The sequence below is a fragment of the Centruroides vittatus genome, unplaced genomic scaffold (genome assembly GCF_030686945.1).
Source record: "Centruroides vittatus isolate TY-2023 unplaced genomic scaffold, ASM3068694v2 contig_751, whole genome shotgun sequence".
Taxonomy (NCBI): domain Eukaryota; kingdom Metazoa; phylum Arthropoda; class Arachnida; order Scorpiones; family Buthidae; genus Centruroides; species Centruroides vittatus.
This window is the reverse complement of record NW_027122488.1, coordinates 861,614-885,612: the sequence shown is the minus strand read 5'-3', so window position 1 is coordinate 885,612 and position 23,999 is coordinate 861,614. Positions and strand designations below refer to the sequence as shown.

Below are 23,999 nucleotides of genomic sequence, written 5' to 3'. Positions count from 1 at the left end.
ATGAGAAGTGAAAGCTGTCACTAACTGGCTGAAGAAACTGGAGGTGGAAGTCTATGACAAAGGAATCCAAAAACTAGTGTCACACTGTATTGAATTGTATTGAATCTCTGGACTAAGTACTCAAACTGTATGTCTGCTGTAAATATATATATACTTAGGAAGTTATTTATTACTGATTACTAAAAGTTATACCAAAGAGACCTTATGTTTATGACAATGAAATTTCATTAACTTATTGTAATGTTAAAAATAAACTTATATAATTTTTGTTTAACTATTTTTAGTTGTTTAATATAATTTACTTCCTAAATTCTTCCAATTTTGCTGCCGCTGATAATTCTGTCACTTCATTCATAGCTATTTCCTTTTCTAACCAAGCAAAAAATTCACAAACAGCAACTGCATCTTTAACCTACAGATATTAATCTATGATTAAAAATAATATTAATTTACAATAAAATTGAAGTATTGAATTAAAACTACTCATGATAACTTTTTGTTCATTTTCTTTTTGAAAACTTTATATTTAATTTTGACTTAAATAGAAAAATTTTAAACTTCTTAAAATTTATTTAATAATAAAATATTAAAAACTGTAAACATTAATGATTTTAAGACATTACAATTCCATTTACATTTAAAAAAACCAAATAATTATTATGTATAGTAAAAGTAATTCTAAAAAGCATGAGAATTGCAAATCTCAAACCTATTATACAGAGTGTCGCACATAAAATTTGTCACTTGCTGGAAATGATATAAATGAATTTAGGCAAAGTGTGGGGGCTACTTATAGGGGTGATATGGGTGTTAGATCCCTCAGAAGCTTTAGGAATGAAATTTAAACTAGTAATATAAAAAAATTCTTAAACAACAAATCGAAAATTACATTTTATTAATGAATAACTCATTATCAATCAATTACTTACACTGTGTGACTGTGGATTGTTCAAGAAAAAAGGTCATAGTTTTAATATTGAGTTTATTTTCAAAATTTCCTTCTAGATTCATCAGAAACATTCTAGAACATTTGTCTGGTGGATGTAAAGGGGACACTCATTTGGCAGTAATGAGGGGTAAGGGACACTTAATTTTTCTTCACTTTGATTGCACTTTTTAGATTATCCTCCCAGATCACCCTGAGCAAATTTTAGTTTGGAGCACTTGGAAAAGGACAATCATTAAAAACTTTAATATTATTTAAATTTAGCATCTTCTGTAAGATTTTGTACAAGTTGCATCTTTGTGCATCTATGTGCCTTTGTGTATATGTAATCATGTTCAGACTACTGTAAAATACTGATGTTGATAGATTCAATGCTTCTGCAAATGCTTTTATTCAGTTGGCATGTAGTTCTGGGATTGGTCTTGTATACTTTCCCTTTAAATGTTCGCTACAAAATTAACATCACTAATGTTTCGTCATTTCAGTCAAACTGATTTTAAGTGTGACACTCTGTACAATTTCCGTATTAACTTTATATTAATGCAAAAAACAAAATAGTTACATAAATCAGAAGTAACATTTAAGTTTGAATTAAATCTTATTTCCAATTTCTTATGCATTGTTTCTACCTTATTATTCTTAAAAATTACTATTTACCTGAGCTTTATTCATGCATTTAATTTCAGTATCATTTTTTATGGCCTTTTTCAATAAAATTGGATTGGGTGAATCAATTCTCTGATTCTGTAATAAAAATTAAATTACTATAATTTATTTTATAAAATAATTCATTTTTAATAGAAGAAATAATTTAATTCCTTTAATTTATTTTTTATAAAGACTTACCTCTGGTACTAAACTGACTAGAGAATAACTAGATGTGTTGCTAATCTAAAATAAAGTCTAAATTAATAACTTATAAATATTTACTGTTAACATTAATTTTACAAATAACAAATAAAAATATAAAATCAGAAAAATTAGTGATTATAAAGTTGAGTAAGTTGTAAAGTATTTTTTACATTAAACTGTTTATAACAATGTTAAATTTCACATTTTTAATGATGTTCTTGCAATGGTAAATATCATTTTTACATTATATGTAATACAAATTTGAATACTATATTATATTTTTTTAAAAATTTATTATAAAGTAGTGTATGACTTTACATATGAAATTAATTTAGGATTAACAAATAAAAAGAAATAATATGATATAATTATTCATCTCTTTTTTTGAATTTTAATCAACTTTCATAATTGAAATATAAATAAACTATGATTTTTGCTTATCTTATTCCAAAATGATGCTCAGAAATTAAAATGTACAGGGTATATGAAAACTAATAATAATGCATTATCTATTCTAAAACTTATTCCTGTTAATAGAACTTGTTTCACTTTTCTCACAATGTTCATTAGTTAGATGCATAGAGAATATCAAGAAAATATTGTTAAAAAAATATTATGTCAGGTGTTATTGTAATATTGTTTTGTGACAACAAGGATAGATGACTATATTAAATGGGCTAAGAATTTATAAACCTATAGACTTATGGGAAATATTAAGTTCTACATCTCATTAATATTTTCCTGTAAATATTAATAATTTAAACATAGAATTTCATGTGATAAGATTTTATCAAAATTATAGTGATTATGCACAGTTGAATTCATGAAATCAGAATAGAATTTTGCAATCAATAATTTGAGCCAATAAGCAATCCAAAATAATAAACTAGAATAATTGGGGTGGTTTAGTAAAATAACAGTACAAGTAACAAAAGTCTGATTTTTAAGTACATGGGAGATAAATTTTAACATCTTATTGCTGTATTAAAAGAAAAAAGTAGGTTAGTGAAATTTCTTGTATATAAGGGCAATTATTATCTATCTAATTTTGTATTAACATTAAATATATATTTTCTAATTTATTACAAAAGTTTTTGTAACTTACAACACTTTTCCATTGGCTTTTAAACTGATAAAATTTTCCAACAATATAGAAAGAGATTTTTCAATGAAAATCAATATGTAATCTTCATTTAATTTTGACGAATAACACCAACAATTAAAAGAGAACAATAAAAATTCTTTTTTAAATATTAGTTTTGTTGAGAATTGTTTGATATCACAAAAATTTAAATTCAACTATGGTAATGACATTTACTTTCTATAACTTGACTTTATCTAATTATTATTTTGATTATAAAATATTATTTCAATATATTAATATGATTAAATACAGGTACCCCTTGCTTAACATGATTTTGCTTAATGCAGGATTTGATTAACATACAAAATTAATTGAGATAATCCTTTTTAATGTGCAGCAAAAATTTTAATTAACATGGCTTTAAACAGCTGTTATTACTTAACATAGATATGTTTTTCTCAGCAAATAAAGTGTTCATGAATTTGCTATTTTCATGTTGAGGGTGATTTCTGATATAGATATGCAGTTTAATTACAAATGTTACAAAATTTAACACATTACTGCTAATGTGATATATTCTTTGTTTAGAAACTTACAAGGGTAAGCTGAAAAGTAATGCACACATGCTTGTAGAACATGAACAAAAACAAATAGCAAGATCAGGCAAAAAGTACATTAAAGTACAATTCTTAAGCTTAAAAATCATATATTTATTTTTCAACATAGTCACGGTTAAGGCTAACACATTTCTCCCAACGTGTAACAAGCTTTTTCATTCCGTCACTGAAAAATTCTTCTGACTTTTCTCGAATCCAGGACTTGACAGCTACCTTCACCTCATCGTCTGAGGTGTAATGATTACCCTTGAGGTCTCTCTTGAGTAGAAGAAAAAAATAAAAATTACAAGGTGCAAGATTGGGGAATAAGGAGGGCGTGGAATCAGTTCAAACTTCAGGTTTCGCAGAGCCTCTCCAGTTGCATGCGAGATGTGTGGACGAGTGTTGTCATGTTGCAAGATTATTGGCACCAGGCTGCCTCTAACACAACAAATAATCACCTGGTACCAATAATCTTGCAACATGACAATGCTCGTCCACACATCTCGCATGCAACTGGAGAGGCTCTGCGAAACCTGAAGTTTGAACTGATTCCACGCCCTCCTTATTCCCCAATCTTGCACCTTGTAATTTTTATTTTTTTCTTCTACTCAAGAGGTAATCATTACACCTCAGATGATGAGGTAAAGGCAACTGTCAAGTCAAAAAAATTTTTCAGTGACGGAATGAAAAAAACTTGTTACACGTTGGGAGAAATGTGTTAGCCTTAACGGTGACTATGTTGAAAAATAAATATATGATTTTGAAGCTTAAGAATTGTACTTTAATGTACTTTTTCCCCGATCTTGCTACTTGTTTTTGTTCGTGTTCTACAAGCATGTGTGCATTACTTTTCAGCCTACCCTCGTATTTTAAAATTTTACTTCACATTTTGTTTGTGTAAAATCAAATCAAAATGTCTGCAGATAAAATGCATGTCGGGCATATTATGTATGCTTTTTAAGTTTTGTAAAGGATATAATGCTACACAAACAATAAAAATACTTTTAGTATACAGGAAAAATGTTCCTAAACATTAGATGTGTCAAATGTGATTTTGAAAATTTTGTTTGGAAAATTTTAAACTAAAGGATACAAAACATACAGGGTACCTAAAAGCTGTTAACAAGAAATTGTTAAAAATTGATTAACAACATCTCATGAACTTGCAACAACTCTTAGTGTGACACTGACATGATGATTGTGTTCCGCATGCATTAAGTGGGGAGGAATAAAAACTGGATTGAATATAATTTTGTCTGATGAAAGTAGGCAGCTCTAAGCTTTCATTTTATTTTTAAATTAGTTACAATTTTTATCATAGAGAACTTTTCTTATGAATGACAAAATTAAAATAAAAGTATTTGTTATTAACAAAAATTTGTTCTAGTGGGTCATAATTGTTCGGTTCAGTACCGACTCACAACTGTATTTGATTAATGCAACTTTGATGTATGCAGTAGCAACAAGGGATTAATTATTCTTGTTAATCAAGAGATACCTAGAATGTTTAATCTTTTAATTTTAACATTTTTTTTAAAGATAACATAAATTAAGATGAATTTTTCTCTAAAATTCTGTTTGATACAAGCCATATAGGTATAAGAGGAAAAAACAAGCTGACACTTCTGCAAAGTCTTTAACACAATCAATGCCTGTTGAAGGTGGTAATTTCAAGACAATGATTAAAAAAAAACTAACAGAGATATGGCAGAACATGTGAAACGAGCAAATCCACAGTCAGTCTTTAATCAAGATCAAGCCTTTGATAAAAAATTGGACACCTAATGAGCTTTACAACAGGAGATCTGAAGTAATTCCTTTCACCTGACTCAACAATATCTTTTGAAAAGCTAACAAGGAGACCCTACGGCTTTGGGGAAACGGATTTTGATGATCTTCGGTGTGGAGGTAGTACACCGTGTGAATGAACTACCTGTAAAATACTAAAGTGCAATACTCAAATGTAATCAAGAAAAATGAACTTAAAGTTTTCTTTAGCACTTTATATATAAGTTATGCGTACTTTCGCTTGAGCGTGCTGTGGCGTGAGTGGTAACGCTCCTGACTCGTACGTTTCCGTACTCGGGTTCAATTCTCTGGTTATGTATGCTTTTTTTTTAATTCATAAATACTTATAATGTATTTATTTATTTACTCATTCATTTATTTTTTATTATTTATTTATTTTAATTTAAAGAGTGAGTGAAAAAGACTCTACACCCATGTTCAAACCCGGCATAAGTAGTTCTCTCTCAACTTGAAAAAGGTGGGTTTTCAAAGTAAAAATATTAGACTTGGAACAGTAAAAATTAAATTAAAATAAATAAATAATATAAATGTTATTTACTCATTCATTATTATTTAAGTATTTATGAATAAAAGAAAAGTATACAGAACAAGAGAATTGAACCCGAGTACGCAAGCGTACGAGTCAGGAGCGTTACCACTCACGCCACAGCACGCTCAAGCGAAAGTACGCGTAACTTATGTATAAAGTGCTAAAGAAAACTTTAAGTTCATTTTTCTCGATTACATTTGAGTATTGCACTTTAGTATTTTACAGGTAGTTCATTCACACGGTGTACTACCTCCACACTGAAGATCATCAAAATCCGTTTCCCCAAAGCCGTAGGGTCTCCTTGTAAGATCAGCCAGTATGCTAGTGCTGCAATATGCAAACAGCTACCAACCCTCAATGTATTTAAATTGAGTAAATTGTGATTAAAGTTTTTCATTTTCAAAAAATACAGCTCTACTTATCTGTGAAAAGTTTCTCATTTTTTTTTCTATACAGTAATTTCAAATAATGTTTTCAATATGAAGTGATACTAATTTTTTTTATAAAGAAATTGTATAAATTTTGGGGATTGGTAGGATCCTGCATTTTGAGAAATCAATCAAAAAGTACTGAACTGACATTATTAGCATACTTAAACAATTTGTTTTTTTGGTTTCAGAAAAGACATAGAATAAATAAAAACATCACATACATTAATCATCATTTTTATCAATATAAAAATTAAGATGCCTTACATTAAAGCCACCTACATCTTCATTAATCCTACTGTTGCCTTTTAAGCTCTTATAAAATGTCAAACAGTATGCTGGAATAAGATGCATCATTTCTTGTAAATCATCAAGGTTTGCCTTAGCTGTAGGCTTGCCACTTGGCCATAATTATATTGGGCAATTAAATATATCTACTACTTTTTCAGTAGACATCCTACCTCGAGTAACTTTTTTTTAAAATTAATATTAATTATTTGAATAGATTAGCTGTGTGGTTTGGTTGTTTCTGTAAATGTTTCTGTGAAAATACTGAATTTGTATATGACTTCAACTATCTTTTTGTACATTTGAGAGTTGGTAGCTTTTTGTATAACTGGACCCAACTGTACTGTACCTTAAGTATGAAACATACTGTATGAATGCCCCAAATTTGAGAAGATTTGTAGATGTCATTTCAAAAATACAAGTTTGCTGGAAATTTTGGGCCAGAAGTCAAATCTTGAAGTGTTATTGGGCTTTCTAAAAGTCATTAATATATTTAAACAGATATGATTATTGATAACTATGCAATACTTAAAAACTGGATTTAATCAAATATAAATAACAAACGATACCAGTAACTTTAACCTGATTATGATGATGATTTAAAAATCTGAATACACTCAAAAGCTGGAGCAGCTGATTAAAAACACTTCTTACCACCCATACTTACTGTAGCGCACAAAATTTAATGAAGGCACAAATGGGAATGTTTTCTTTTTCAATACTTGTTGAATGTAAAAAATGACTCTCTCCCTTATGAAGGCCCTTTATGCTGGCTCTCCACTTAGAGCGATTTTGAGGCGATTCAAATGCTTTTGTCATTGCTCATGTGCAGGAAAATCGCCTTTCAGTTAGAATCGCTTTCAAGTAATTTGTCAACAGAGTATTGGGACAATGTATATTTTTGCCTGGTGATTCTGTTGCACCCAATCAACATGCAGCATCCATAATTCCAAGCATATGCAACATCATATTTTTACCCATCATCCTTAGCACTACATACAGTGTGGTGTGGAAATTTTGAAAAGATGCAAAAAATAGCAAATATTAGATTTTAAAAAATTAAAATAAAGTGTTATGTTTTTCAATTTAAGTTGAAAGTTTTGTTGCCATTTTAAAAAATTTCCATACTTCATTGGAAATTGCCTTCCATTTCACATAAAGTGTGTAGGCACACAGGGCAGCAATTGCATCACTCTATAAATTATCATGTGATGGCAATGCAATCGCGCTAAATGGAGAGCCAGCATTAAAGTGGCTGAAAATGTTTGGGTTTCCATTATATTTTTTTGATTTAAAAATAGGCAAAAACATTTGTTTTTAGTTATTACAGTATATTATTTGCTGTATTTTACTGGTATCATTTCATTATTGATATGATTATTTATTTTATATGTTACTTTTAAATGCCTTGCTATTTAAACTATTGTTGTCAATGTTTAATGTATTTGTACAGCTCAATGTGTTTGTTATTGTTTTCCTTATTAATATTGTAAATAATTCTATGTATTTATATAGTTTTACCATGTAACATGGCACAGTATAGCCCATATGGCTCATGCCAAAAAACAGAAACCAACCACTAATCAACATTTTTTAAAATAATATCTTATCAACATTCTCCTATTTATATTCTAGTTTCAAAGAGAAACAGAGAATTTAAAAATAATTTTAAAATTCTCTGATCACATCTTTTAAAAAATTTTAATAGATTAAATGCAGATATTGTAGCTAAGCTACGAATCTGTTCACATTCTATAAATTTCAATAAAAATATTTTATTTAATACACAACTTTTATTTACTTTTCTTTACTATTACTGTATTATATTATTTTAACAAACTTATTTTAAGGTTATTTTGTTCTTTACAATTATATTTAATAAAGCTAATGATTTTAGCACTACAATTTTGCTAATACTTCAATTTTTAATTAAATTAACAAATTTTATCATCATCATCATTTATATCTGATTCTTAAGAACTATAACAAATTATTTAAATACCTTACAATATATGTTTTTTACATAACAATATCTAAATTCATATGTTTCATAGTTGTAGCTCTGAAACAATTAGTTGTATCAATTCAATTGTAATGAACCTCTCTAATTCTCTATTCCTTACTCCTACTACATTAAAAGCAATGACTATTTCATATCACTACAGTATTCAATCCTGTACTCTGGTATTGTTATCAATTAATGTTTGGAGCATATACAAAAAATTGAGCAATTTTTTGGAAAGGACTGTAAACATAATTAAATTCATAATCAAGAGCTATACCACATATTGTCATGGCTACAATATTCCTCCTCATGTAACAATTTACATTGTAATTTAACAACCACAAACATTTATACATGAAGATTTGAATCTGTAATCTGACAAAGAACTATTCTGTTTCATATGTAAGAATTTTAGTTTGGAATGTATTAAAAAGTATTAAGGTAAGAAGGTTTTAAAAAACTGTAAAATCAAAAATAAAACACATTTATTTAATATATATAAATTATTATTAAATATAAAATATGCTATTTACCCAAACTTTTCCAGTCTGTTGACTCAATAAAGTTGATAAAGTATCTCTAATAGCATTATACGGTTGCATGGTAATTTTTACACGATTTCCCGACGTGCTTTGTAAATGTCGATGTACATCTGACGTGCATTTTTCAGAATCAATAAATAAACTAAAATAAAATGAATGGCATGTCAATGAATTTTCCTTATTATGTATAAAATTAAATTTTTTTTTTTAATTTAAATGCAAGAATATAATTTGTGTTGAAAATTTCTTAACATAAAAATAATCATGTGAAGAATAAATATTTCCTATGTATGAAAACAATACATAGACTAATTTAGAGAAAATACCATGTAGATCATACATCTCTTAAAGTAACATATAGAAAAATTAATCACTTTAAAAATTTTTAATATACAAATAAATCTAATTGTAGTTAGAATCAAATTCTATTTAAGGTGCAATTTTTATCTTAGTTATAAAAAAATGAAAATAAATTTAAATATTTTGGATACTTTTCAATTTATTTAGCCATATGCTAGACATTTTATAGATAACTCTGAGACAAATATGTAATATTACAGTAGCCCCTCATTATATTGTTTATTCAAATACATTAGAAAACAAAAAAAATAAAAAAATAAAAAGCAATTATAAAACTGCTTTAGTCAATAATGGATAGAGACATTGATTATATCATGCCATCTGATATATTTCCTCATTTGATTTGTCTTCCCACCTGTGGTGATGTAATGAGGGGCTATTGTATTTTAATACACAAGCAAACTTTTTGTAAAATTTTATAATAAATTGCAATACAAATCTTTAAATTCATGATTTCAATCATGAATTTAAATATTTTTAATTTAAAACATAATATCAAGTTTTAATATATTATTTTTATGTGTATAACCTGCAATGGCATATAACCCACAGCAACTTGCTAGAATAAAAACAACTTGCATTTTTGCCTTAATGTATATCATGTACCTTTGGAGCAACAGCTTCTCCATACATGTTTTCATTTATTTTATAGAACTTTGTCTTTGATTCTAGATTATATATATGTAAATATGTATATATTATATGTATCTCTAATAAATGTGTATATAATATATATATATATATATATACACATACATGTTTTCATTTATTTTATAGAACTTTGTCTTTGATTCTAGATATAATTTGGAATTCTGTTCTTAGACATGTAAGTCAACCATAAAAAATAACATTGATAATTGAATACAATTCTCAAGACTGCATTAATCTATATATTACTGCTCATATGTATACTGTATATTTTAATTAGATGATGACTCATTTTTACTCTGAACAGCCACATTAATTGAGCTATTTACACAAATATTCACAAAAAAACCTGCAGATATCATTTGATCATTAACAAATGACTAAAGTCAGATTATTTATTGAACTATAACTTGGTTAATTAAATACACAGATATCTAATAAGTTGTTATAGCCCAATAATTAATCTGACTTTATCATTTGATTATTAATATAATTTAGGCTTTATTTTCAATATGGTAATTAGTCAAAAAAACCAAACATCACATTGAAATAGTATTATAATCTTCATGAAAAATGATTTAATTTTTTAAATTCACTTTATCATTCCAATTTCAATTTAAAGTAAGATTAATCCTGACTAGTTTCATTTTCATTCTTCAGACATTAAAGGCAAATTACAGTTAAACATGAATAAATTTCTGAGTTATTATTTTACAGAAAGTGTTTATTGCCCATTATGGTATTATACTTAACATTTAATTGTTGTATTGTGTCATTAGCAACTGCAACCGATTGTTTTGAACTTAAACATAATTAATAAACACACTGTATACCAGAAGTAAATTATAAATATCACTTATTAAACCAAAATTCCAACTTGTAGAACAAAACGTTGAAGAAAAACAAACATTTTTAATTGCCTTGAGCAACCACCTTCAAGTTAAAAGAACAGATTTGGAATGGAACAAAAGATGGAATGTTATAATTTAATATATAAAAAGAATGACATCTGATTGGCAGTTGGTGGTCATGTAGTTACGTTGAGATGTAAAAAGTAATATTAAATTTTAAATAATGCCCTCCAAGATGGGGGATATTGCACTTATAGTTAATGGTCATGTTGTTTCTGCTGACCTTGTAAATTTCTAACAAAGTACTTCTGGGAGTATACACCATACCCCTTCAAGATAACAGACAGCCAGCACCTCTGCCAGGGGTTACAATATGTCCATTAAAACAACATTTCCAAAAATTTTCCTCCAGAACCTTTCTGGTTAAGTTAATAATGTTTAATCAGAACTACCTTCCTAAATGATATTTATTAAACAGAATATTTTAATATATTAGTTTTTGGCCATTGTAAGTACAGAAAGTTGTAAGTTGAAGTCTGACTGTATAATCAATTAATTTAGTAAAATTTTATTAAAATTTATTCTTTCAAATAAATTCAAACATTCAAAATAGCTTATACAACTCCTAGACAAAAAATTAGAATATTCACATAACTGGAAGTTTAGCATACATTTTCTCATGAAAAACAGTACAAAGATTATTTTCGACGTTACATAAACAATGTCTATGTATATTTATTATAGTCATTAATCAGACAAATTAACTAACATTTTTTTTGTTACAAATAAAAATGAAATGACAAAATGATAGAACAACAGTTTGACCATGACAAAAAATTAGAATATAGCTAAATGTGAGTTAAATATAGGAAATACAACAAAATAAACTTAATATTTTGTGACGTCGCTGTTTGCCATAATAACTGCTCGCAATCTGTTGGGCATAGTGTGGATTAATGCTTCACATTTGTTTCTGGTGATGCAGTTCCAAATGTGTCGAATCACGTCACTAATTCCTCTTTAAAAGTTTGGGCATTGTTTATTAAGTCGTCATTTCATGACTCCCCACAAATTTTAAATGGGTTTAAGTCTGGGGAATTGCTTGCCAAGGCAGGATTACAATCTGTTGTTCTTGTAACCAATGTATCATTGACTTTGCAGTATGAGAGGATGCCCCTGTCTTGTTAAAATAGAAATGTTTCCTTAACTAAATCCTCTGTCGATGATATCATAAATGTCTCTTAAAAATGTCTTGATATGTCTGTGCATTGACACTTTCCCGAGGAATGCACAGTTGTCCTACGCCATTAGCACTCATGCATCCCCAGATTATGACGAACGATGCAAACTTCATGGATCTCTTCATATAGTCCTTTTCAAAGGTCTCTTTGGTTTTTCTCAATACATGTGGGTCTTGGTCACCACAAAAGAGACAAAACAGGGATTCATCACTGAAGAGAACATTATTTCAGTTGTCTTGTCCCTACATGAGCCTCTCTCTGCACCATCTGACATGAACTTGTCATTGCTTTTTCATTAGAGATGGCTTTGTCTTGGGAACACAGAAGTTGAAGTACAAGTCATGCAACCTTCAGCATGTAGTTTGGCTACTAACATTCACTCCAGTTAATCTCCATTGTGCATGCAAATGTTTAACATTGTTAAAGTCCTTTTCATGACAATCCTTCTCAAGTTTCTCTCATCATTTGCAGCCGCTGCTCACTTATGCCCACATTTCTGGCATATGTTAGTTAAATCTTGAATACGGTTTTGTTATTCCAGTACTCTAGAGACAGCTAGCACTTTACATAATTCACAATTTCTTTTTGTGTTCTTCCTGTTTTGTGCAAGGCAATGATAGTATCTGTAGTTCTGTCACTGATGTTGCGCTTATGCCCCAAGTACTGTTATATTGAGCTGCTCAGCAATATGCAGATTTCCATTACAATTTAGTTTTTTATGGCTGCTTGTCTGGCTATTTTTGCTAATATTCTAATTTTTTGTCATTTCATTTTTATTTGTAACAAAAAAAAAACATTTGAGTTAATTTGTCTGATTAATGGGTATAATAAATATACATAGACATAGTTTCTGTAGTGTCAAAAATAATTTTCATACTCTGTGTTGTTCATGAGAAAATGTACACTAAACATTCAGCTAGGCGAATATTCTAATTTTTTGTCTAGGAGTAACGACAATAATAGTAAATTTTCAAAATTTTTTAACATTTTTAATATAGCAAAGATAAAAAATATTTGATTTACTTCATATTCAAACAAACATTATTAACTTAACCAGAAAGGTTCTGGATGAAAATTCTCAGCTTCAGTTTTAAATCCATTTTCTAAACATAAAGTTACTACAGTTCATGGTGATCAAACATTTCCTAAATTTAATCTATTTTGCTGTATTCTTCAAGGGTATCCTCTTTTTTGTTATTTATTTAATTTTTATATGTTGGATATTGAATGTTGTTTTTGGAAGAGAGAGAGAGAGATTTCAAATTTTCAATAAAACTTATTATGCAGGTGACCTGGTTTTCCTTGCTCCAACAATTGCATTACAGCAAAAATTAACATATTAATACTTTCTAGTCTATGAATCAGTCCTGCTCATCAAACCAGTTTTCCTCTAAAAGACAAAGAATGATTTTTCAGTTTTAGATGTTATTCTATAGAGCTGGGTAACTTAAGACACATCTATACCCAATGTAGAAATACATTTAATGAAAAAATTCGAATTTCATATAAACTAATTGATAATTCAGAGGATGATTGGAAACATGGATAAACTTTATTGATGTAAGCTTCATATTCACAATCTACTCTAAAGAATCAAAATTCTTTACTTCAATCTGTTTATCATCCATGGTTAAATATTTAAAAAAATATTCTCAAGAGTTAAATATATGCTAATGAACATTGGAATAAATATAGAGAATATTTATAGTGCTTTTTCTACAGTCCATTGTTATTAATAAAACACAAAAGAATTTTCAGTTATATATCTCATGAAAAATGTAAAAATGCTCTACGGAATGGAAGAACTACAAAATTCTTGAAGTATTTCAGTTTAATATAACTTAAGACATTTGAGTGAAATTAAATGATTTCTCTAGATATCAAATATATACTTTATGTAATTTCTGTTGTTAAAGAACAAAATAACAAGAACTAAAGTTAATTTATTTGTTAAAACGTTTTGTCATGTAAATTAATATTAGATAACTTCATATTGTCTTTGATAATAAATTATATATACATCAAAATAATGTAAAATAATACATGTACTATGTATGTTCACCCTTGTAACAGAATTCTTACCTTGTTACTAATAAATGATTTATTTAAAAAAGTTTTAACAATTTTGTTTTCAATTAACAAAACATAATTAAAATATTAATAATGAATATTAGTATTATATAATAAGATACATTTAAAGTTTATTTTTTTGAATAAAAGTATTTTCTTCAATTTTGTATGCATGTTATGATGTAAGTAATAGTTTTTAGTATGTATAGTTTGAGAAATTTGTGATCAAATTAACATATGTGTAGAAAGTTATAAAGTTAAAAACAGATTTCAGTTTTACAATATTTTTATCCTATTATACAAATTATGTACAATTAAACATTTATTTAATATTTTTAATTAATCAAACTCCTTGTGAAATTCATATATATATATTTCAATAAAGTTAACAAATTAAATTAATAAGATAATTTGTAGGATTCTTTTAAATGATTAAAAGAGAATAATAATTGGTAATTAATAAATTTGGGGTTAATAATGAAATCAAACTCAAGTTAAATGAAATATAAAATTTTATTTTAGTTATTTTTAAAGTATTTAAATATTTTATTTCAAACATTACAACATTTTCTAAATTATATTAGATAATTTGAAAAATAACTATACAAGTTCAAAATAAAAATTAAATTTATTATGTTTTAATTTTAAAAGTGCATACTTATTGAATTAAATAAATATATTTAATTTAATATGTAGAACTATAAGGAATGTAATGAACTCACTATATAGAATCCATTGTTAATAAAACATAAGAAAAGAAAACTGGATTATAATCAATATCTGATCCTCGCAAATTGAGAAGCCCTGAAATCAATTAAAATATATGAAAAATAATTATTTATAATCATACTTTAAAAATTAATAGATATATTATTACTATATTTTTAAATTAAAAAAAACTATGTAAGTATGAAACAAATAAACATGAAACATTTAAATTATAAAAAATTTAGTTAAATCTATAATTTAAATTTACAAAATGATATAGATCAATCAAATTTTAAGAAAAAATATTCCTAAATGTAACACTTCAGATTAAAATAAAGGCAGGAAAAAGTTTAAATGAAATAAATTGATTAATTTACCATATTTAGATTTATATATCAATTCAAATTCAGATTTAATCAAATTCAGATTTAATAACACCAGTATTAAATGTACATTAATATAAAATGACAAAGAAACAAAATTTAATAAAAGAAAATCATTAGCAAGTAAAATAGTTTACGGACACTAAAGATTATTATAAGCACTCTTCAAACCTTTAAAACTAATTAATTATAAACTTTAATTATAACAAATAAACAATCACAAAGTTTGTAAATTCAAATGCTAAATTTCTAAAACAGAATTTCTCTATAATATTCTTCATAAAAATTTAAAAATCAACTTAAAAAGATGAAGAATTTGAAATGAAATGGAAGATAAGAGATATGATTGAGAAGTAAAAAACTATATTAAACAATTTAGCAAATGTAATAAATATAGTATAACCCCAATTTATAAACATACCTCATATACATATTCCCAAAAACATTCTGTAAATTGAAATCTCATAAATCAGAAGGTTTTCTTTTATATTAAAATTTATACCTTGTTGTGGCATAAATCCCAGTCATCCCATCCCATCTTTTTTATTTGTCAATATGATCATATCTTTAGTCAAATATAAATTTAACATTTAAAATTTAATATTTTTTTATTTAACAAAAATGAATAAAAATCTGTTATCAAGAAAATTTTTTAAGTTACTCTGATAATTTTTAAGCAGAGAAAATACTAAGATATATTTCAAAGAGAAATAAATAGAAGTGCTTGTAATCATCAATAAATAATAAATACAAACCTGATTCAATAATTTTTACTTAAAAAAGAAAAACAAGAATATCATTAAATTCTATTACTTACATGCTATTTCATCCAATGCTGTAACTACCAAAATTGAACTTTCTTTTTGAGTCATTTCCTCACGCACTTCCGATACTTTTGATTCCCACGATTTTCCTAATTTTTTAGATATTTAAAATATTTCAAAAAATTTCATAAATGTGAATTATTGCACTAAAATTTTATAATATTAATATTCGTCATTAAGATTGTAAAACATTGCAATACTTTGAAAACTGTTGACAATCTATTTATCAAAAATACATTAAACCATTTTACTATTACAATGTCAAGCATATATACAATAGAATCTTGTTTTAACGGATTGCTCGAGCTGCTGAAAATCATGTTATTCTGTGGATCCGTTCACAAACAAGAAATTTGCCACACTCCCAGAAAAATATCTGTCATTTGAAAAAATTTCCATTTTTTAAACCCCTTACATATCAGAAATACCTGTACTTGAAATTATTTAGTATCTTGAGATCTCTATTCTGTAGCAACACATGTCGCAAGATCTTACATTATGCCGTACTTGTGTACGATAAAGGTGACAGAACTGTATATACTGTAAGCACAAAAAGAGGTAAATTATATATGCTCATTAGCACCTTACATGATTTCATGATTTGTTTAAAAAAACTCATCCATCTTGGTTTGTTTTGATGCTGCTTTTTTGCATATTGCAAATAACACAGACTCAATATAAGTAATGTCACATACTGTACAGACTGTTCCTTTATGCCAAAACTTGTCAAAAAGGTCTTCATGATTTTGAAAGACTATGGCCTTGCTAAATTTCAGCACCACACTTGCACCAGCATCAGAATGTTCACCAGGTGGTTCCCCTCAATCATATCAACCTATTGACTCTCTTCATATAATTGTTCAATTGTACAACACATCTCCCAGATGTGACAAGTGCATCATTGAACTTTAATATTTGAGTGTTTTTAGGAATTTGTAATTAAACATTGAAAAAATGCCAAGTTTACAATAGATGTGGTGAGAAAAAAAAAATCTGTTATTCAGAGTTACAGATCCGATCCGTTAAAAGGCAGTAAAATTACATTGATTTGGCAGGATCTGGGGATAAAAAAAAATCTATTGTTCTAAGAAATCCACTGTTCTGTGATCCATTAAAACAAGATTTTACTGTAATTTTGTTTCCTTTAAGTACTTTAAATTATTTTACTGAAAAAACATAATCAAATTCAACTTGGTACTATAAATATGCTGTCTTTATTCACTTAAAATCTAATCTAATGACAAAATTACTTTCAATTTATTCAGCTAAAAATATTTTTTGAAAGAATTTTCAAAAAGGTAACAAATTTATTTACAAATTATATTATAATTTTAATTTTTTGAAAATCTAAAAATTACATATTTGTTTTTGTTTTTATTACCAGATCTTAGTTCATGTTTTTATATGATGTGTTATATCTAATTTAATTTTTATATTAATAGCAATTTTTTTAAACTTATGAAATTATTTATATTATAATAAATATTAAATATATTATTTTCTACATAAAATTCACTCTAACAAAAAAAAAAAAAAAAAAAAAAAAAGACTTCAACTTTACTTGTACAGTACATCCAATATTTACATCTGACATTAGAGAATCTTTCTAATCCTGAAGTCAATGCACAAATAAAAATAAATTTAGAGACTAAAAAATCAAAATTAAAACCATATTTACATTACATTTAATAAATAAATCATGACTGATTATTTCATTGTATTAAGTGCAATGTATGATGATAAATTATTTTTTTTATTACAGTCTGAATAAAAGTTACTTAATATTAAATATTTTTGGCATATTTAATAGTAAAGAAAAAAAATTTAACACTTGGCTGACAGTATTTCATTTTAAAAAATATTTCACTCTTTCATTAGTTTTTTCCTGTCATTCACATTAGTGACAGTGCAAAAGAAGAATTCTCACATATCATATTGTTTCCATTTGCATTCTATTGCGGAAGTGGAGCCTCAAGAAAAGGTCATCCCCATGAGAATTCTTGTTTGAACTGCCACTGGTGTGAACGATGGATATGAAAAAACAAAAGCAAGAATTTTTTCTCTGTATAAATATACAAAGAAAAAATTCTTGCTAAAAATAATACCTTTATATTTTTTTAATAGTGCAAGTTCAAATGTTTACGTTGAGATGATATATTTAATTTTAATGAACAATTGAAAATTTTTGAAATTAAGAAAACAATAAACTGCTATACAATAATTACCTGCAAAACTTAAAGGCAATGGTTCAATAACTTTAACAGGATATGAAGGTTTATTCTCCCAAATTACATCAATTAAATTTTGTTGTATAGGAACAAGTTTATGGCCTGAATGAGCAAGATGAGTAGCTAAAGGTTTCCAGCTATCTAAAATAAATAATTGTTATTAAAAATACACATTTATAAAAAATTATACTGTATATTGAGTTCATTCATTATTACTAAAAAATATTGATAATAACATGTAACAATTATAAATGAAATCTAATAACAAGAATGTTGTTTCAATTTTAGAGATTGATATTTTTTAAAATTTGCATATACAAGAGAATTAATTAAAAATTTAATTCAGTTTCTTAATCTTTCAAGATTATGTGACAGATCATACCTTTGAAAAATGAAAGATAAATTTATCTGCCAGCAGCTCAATTGAAAACTGATGAAAAATTATAATTTTGATAAAGCTAAATCTGTAAAGATTCCAAGTTATCTGTGATAAATATTATGAACTGGTTAGAATTCATTCTTTTGGAAGAGCTTAAAAACATTTTAAGCAAAAACATTTAAACTACAAGAATAATTTTTTGAAGTGGGCTCATGCTTTTTATTTCCTACCTATTGAAACATAGGTTAACAATACAATCACTGTCCTTCAATGTGTTCTCCAGCTGCAAGGATGATCCATTTGCCAGACATTTGGTGGTTGGCAAATGTTGTTTGCAACAGTTTTCTGACAAAGTTTGCAGAGATCATCCTAATACAAAAATGATGCTAAGAACAGTTTGAAAGCACTGGCCTCTGAGTTCTTTCATCTTTCGAAACAAGTTGAAATCACAATGGCTCACATCCAACAAATATGGCAGATGCTCAAAGATTTTGCAGTGCCATTGTCCCAATAATGTCACTGCAAAAGAAATGTGACAGTGAGCATTGTTCAGGACAATCAGATGTGACTGTAGCAACTGAAACATCCATTGAATTGCTGAATGCAGATGATTTTCCAGGAAGTGAGAGTAATAAGCAGAGTTTACTGTTGTTCTTGTGGTATAGAATGGAGTAAAAGAATACCTTCAAAGTTGAAGCAACAATCATCATTACCTCCAGCTTTCCAGATTCTTGCCACAGTTTCCTGGTGCCTAGGTGACTAGATGCCATCATTCAATCATCTGCTTTTTCAGCTCAGGCTCGTACAATCAGCCCAAAGTTTCATCAAGTGCAATAATTCAGCAAAGAAACTCCTTCCTAATGCCCATAACAATCAAGATGAAGTTATGCAGTTTCCATCTGTTATCACTTCAGCATGCCAGTGAGAGAGTACAGAACCATTTTACTATGATTTTGCACATCCCCAGTTTCTTTGTTACAGAGTTAAACACAGTTGAACACATTCAACTCACAATTCAGTTCTTTGCAAGTTTAATAACAATTTTTCTCCAGTAACTTCCTAATGGTTTTAACATACTTTGCATCCGTTCTAGTTGCAGGGTATTTAATATCTAACCTCTTATCCATGTTGAAAAGCCTCTTGTCATTTTGCAACCATATAGTAGGGAAATGCACAATCACACATTCCTTGTAACCCCTTGTAGCTTTGACAAGCATTTAATCTTCACTTGACTTGAATTTTGATAAAAATTTGTTGCTTTTAGGGCAGCAGTAGAAATATCCGCCACTTCTGGACTCTTAACTTTTGATCCACTAAAGATAGAACAATGAAACTTTACCATCTAATGCATGACATTTTGAGAAATCCAACAATTGTACAGGTTTGAAAGAGAATATCATAGTCAAAAAATTCTAGCAATATTGCAACTTAAAAAAATGACACATACCGTATATAAAAATATAGAAAAATGTTATAGAATCATATTCATTTAATCACTATCAATTTTATAAAATTAATTCAAAATTTATTTATAAATTAAATTTATAAGTCTCATTTAACATATAGCTTTAATATTTAAATTCAGATAATATAAAAAATTCTCTCTAATCAAAGAAACATTCAACATTAAATTAGATTATTATTATTAATTTATACACAAGATTTAATCAGATATGAATAATTCAAAGATTTATTGATCTTTGAACATTATCTTTTTCCCTCAAAATCTGATTGCAAAATTGTTACATTGGCTTATCACATTACATAGTTATATTAACTTATTAATGCTTTGTGACTCTTAATTCTCTTTGCTTCACATTCTAAAACTGTAAAGAGCACATGGATAAATGCACTTATTACTACAAATAACTTACCAGAAATAACAAATATATTCCAGCATAAAATAAATAAACACCATTGAGAAAGAATAAGTCTTCCAATTATTAAACATTTAACCACAATAAAATCAGATTAAAAAGATTCTGGATTTTTTTAAACATTAAAGTAGAATACAATCATATTAAAATTCAATATAATTTAATATTTGAATAAAAAATTTTAATATTAATATCTTTTTAACTAGAGTTTATTTTTGAACACAGATAAAGGTCTATAAAATTTATGTTTCTTTGACTTTATGATGCATTTTTTAATCCATTATTACTTGTTTGAAATAGAAATGCATCTTACAATCCAAAGTATCATCTGTAATCATCCCAAATAATATATATTTTCTGCTATATTACTGAATGTCCCGTCAGTTTAAATGAGTTTTACTAGTAAGCATTTAATTTTTTTTTTAACAATTAAAATGAAGTCACAGCAACATTATAATGTTGATAAAAGTTATTGTATATGCGGGACCATTATCTATTCAAGACACTTTTGTTGTTCTTCTAATTTCTTGTTAATAAATATTATTAAATTGCATTAAATATTTTAAAATTTTCCCTTCATAAATAAATCTTAAAATTTATGGTGCATCTTAGAAGTGAAGAAATATACTACCCGTTTATTTTATTACATCATTATTACAATATGCTAATGATTTGGTTATCTTAGCAAAACATTCAATAAATATGCAAAGGAAGTTAAATAGGTTACAAAATTATTTGAGAAAATAATCTTCAAATTAACCAGGATAAAACAAAAATTTTTATATTTGGCAATAGTTCTCAATTACAAAAAGCAGACAAATTTTTTATTGACAATCAATATATAGGAATAGTTAAAGAGAGTTCTTTATCTCAGAGTCATCTTTGCTTCTCCTTTAACATTTGCTAATCATTTCAAATTTATAAAAAAGAAACTTGTGTCAAAAATAAAAGAAGTAATTAAAATTCGCAGTTCAATCAAATCCACTAATATTTATTTGCACATGTCTTTGGGTAATTCATTGGTAGATACTCTTACACTGCATGGAATTCAAATTTGGGACATTTCCCAATTTATCAATTTACCAAAATTACATATACTGTATTATAAAAATCTATTTAGCTTAGATAATTCCGTATCTGATTATTCCTTGAAAGCAGAACTAAATCTCCATAATATTAGGATTAATGTATTAAAAAGGATGCTTAATTATATAGAAAGGATATTTAAAGAGCCATTTTCACTGGATTATTCAGCGAAATTAAAAGAACCTAGTGAAAAGAGACATAAGTGGTATACTCAACTTGACAATATTTTACATTTAGTAAGTTTTTCTTTAAGCTTGTTGTAATCTTATCCAGAAGACATCTCTGAGATATCTAAGACATACTTATATAGCTTTCAAGAATATTTACTCAGAAATGATTCAGCTAAAATAAGTGCAGCATCTTATCATCCATGGTACCCTGTTTTTCTAACTAATTCTGACCCAGTGACAATTTATAACCCGAACAGCAATTTTAATCTGAAAAACTGTTTTATTCAACTCCAGCTAAATAATTTCTTTTTCTTTTGTATAGAATAACATTGATATTCCTTTAATCGGTTCAGTTATGTCAGTTTTGTAAAACTAGTAGTTATTCATTACAACATTTACTTTTTCATTGTATTAAATTTTCACATATTAGAGGGAATTTAATAATAACCTTATGTTTGTTATTTATAAAATGATATTGTGTGAAATGATTTTATTAAAGATGTATTGACTCATATGTTATTTTCATTTTATAATTTGCTAAACAAAATTTTAACTAATGTGTTCTCCCCCATTCCAGGGAGTTCTAACCCTTAAGGAATTAATAAATTGAATTGAATTATTACATCATTATTCATAGTAAATAAGGCAATATATTATATGATTTAATATGATTTAACTTTTTTAATTTTTATTTTCTCAGTGTGTGTATTTTTGTGGAATATGAAAAATTTTTAAATTATTTTAAAATAATTTTATTTCATTTTTTACATAGAACTTACATCAAAAACATGTTTTTGAATAATTTAAGCAGCCATAAATCAAAAATAAATGTTACATAAATTATACAGTTAAAGAATTAAAATAAATTCAATTCTCATTACTTCATCCTTATCAATAAACATTACTCAAATATTATGTAATTGAAAAATTTATTGCTGCCTAAATGTTTTTATAACAGTATTGTCTATCCTTAGAAACAAAATTATAAGTCTATTTAAAAGTGGAAATCAATTGTAAAAAAATATATATATTTTTAATCTTATAAATATAAAATTTCATTATTCTATTAATCTTTTTTATTCAGGAAAGAGTTAATGTAACATTTCCAACATTTCATATAATTTAGATTCATGTACTGAGTCTTAATTTTTAATATATTTCTATAAAAATAATTATTTATAAATGAAACTACAAACTCAACTAAAAAAATATTTAAAATAGTGTTTACCATAAGAAATAAGTGATGGATCCACTCCAACTCTGCCACCACAAGGTAAAACCTGCAAAATAATTATATTTTATGTCTCAATATAAAATAATGATGTAATATTATAAATTGTATAGTTGTATATTCACTAGAACACTAAACTGTAACATTCCAGCAGGAAAACTTTTAATCACAGATGTTTTTGACCGCCTTTAGACCATCTTCAGGCTATGTAAAATTGAATTACTGAAGTGCTTAACAGCTTTCAGTAGAACACAAATGTCAAGAGTTAAAACATTTCAGAAGTTTCTATAAAAGTTTTTCTGCTGCAATTTTATGATTTAGTGTTCTAGTGAGTAAAATAAAGATTGCCTCAATATTACTACTATATCAATTAATAGATAGAAGAAAAAAAATATTAATTTTTTAAATAAAATGTTTTATTCCAATTATTAAAAATTATTATTATATATTTGATCTTTCATTAAAATTTTTCTTAATGAAAGATCATATATTTTTAAAAACGGATATGAATTCCAAAAATATAAAAACAAATATTTTAAATAATTTATTAAATAATTTAGAATCATCTGGAAGAAAAGAACTGGCTTGAGGTGGAGCTTGAACCCACAACTGCCACTCACCATGTGGTGTGCTTGCCAGTTGCGCTACCTGGATCCTGAGCAAGCCTTTGCTCCCAGATGTATTTAAATTTAGATATAACCTTATACAGTTAATCATGGCACTGATTGGGAACGACTTCTAAACCCATGGCCTAAGTATGACTCCACAATGACACTCAGCCTGCTAATATTTTACCCAGCAAGGTATGTATATATATATATATAAATTAGTATGTCAAACATCACAAAGCTTGCTGAGTGC

At 26.8% G+C, this 23,999-nt stretch overlaps 1 protein-coding gene across 3 annotated transcripts in view; it reads right to left on the bottom strand.

The window, feature by feature from the left end:
• The window catches only part of LOC136981313 (xaa-Pro aminopeptidase 1-like), an 84,476-nt gene that overhangs the window by 21,019 nt on the left and 39,458 nt on the right, over positions 1 to 23,999 (bottom strand). For all 3 annotated transcript variants that reach the window (XM_067277612.1, XM_067277613.1, XM_067277614.1), the window contains exons 6-13: positions 23,136 to 23,187; positions 18,393 to 18,536; positions 16,161 to 16,256; positions 14,975 to 15,056; positions 9,074 to 9,224; positions 1,793 to 1,837; positions 1,604 to 1,690; positions 303 to 412 (exon numbers count right to left, since the gene is read on the bottom strand). In XM_067277612.1, the coding sequence (XP_067133713.1) occupies positions 303 to 412; positions 1,604 to 1,690; positions 1,793 to 1,837; positions 9,074 to 9,224; positions 14,975 to 15,056; positions 16,161 to 16,256; positions 18,393 to 18,536; positions 23,136 to 23,187 (767 nt within the window). The remainder of the gene's footprint in view (positions 1 to 302; positions 413 to 1,603; positions 1,691 to 1,792; positions 1,838 to 9,073; positions 9,225 to 14,974; positions 15,057 to 16,160; positions 16,257 to 18,392; positions 18,537 to 23,135; positions 23,188 to 23,999) is intronic.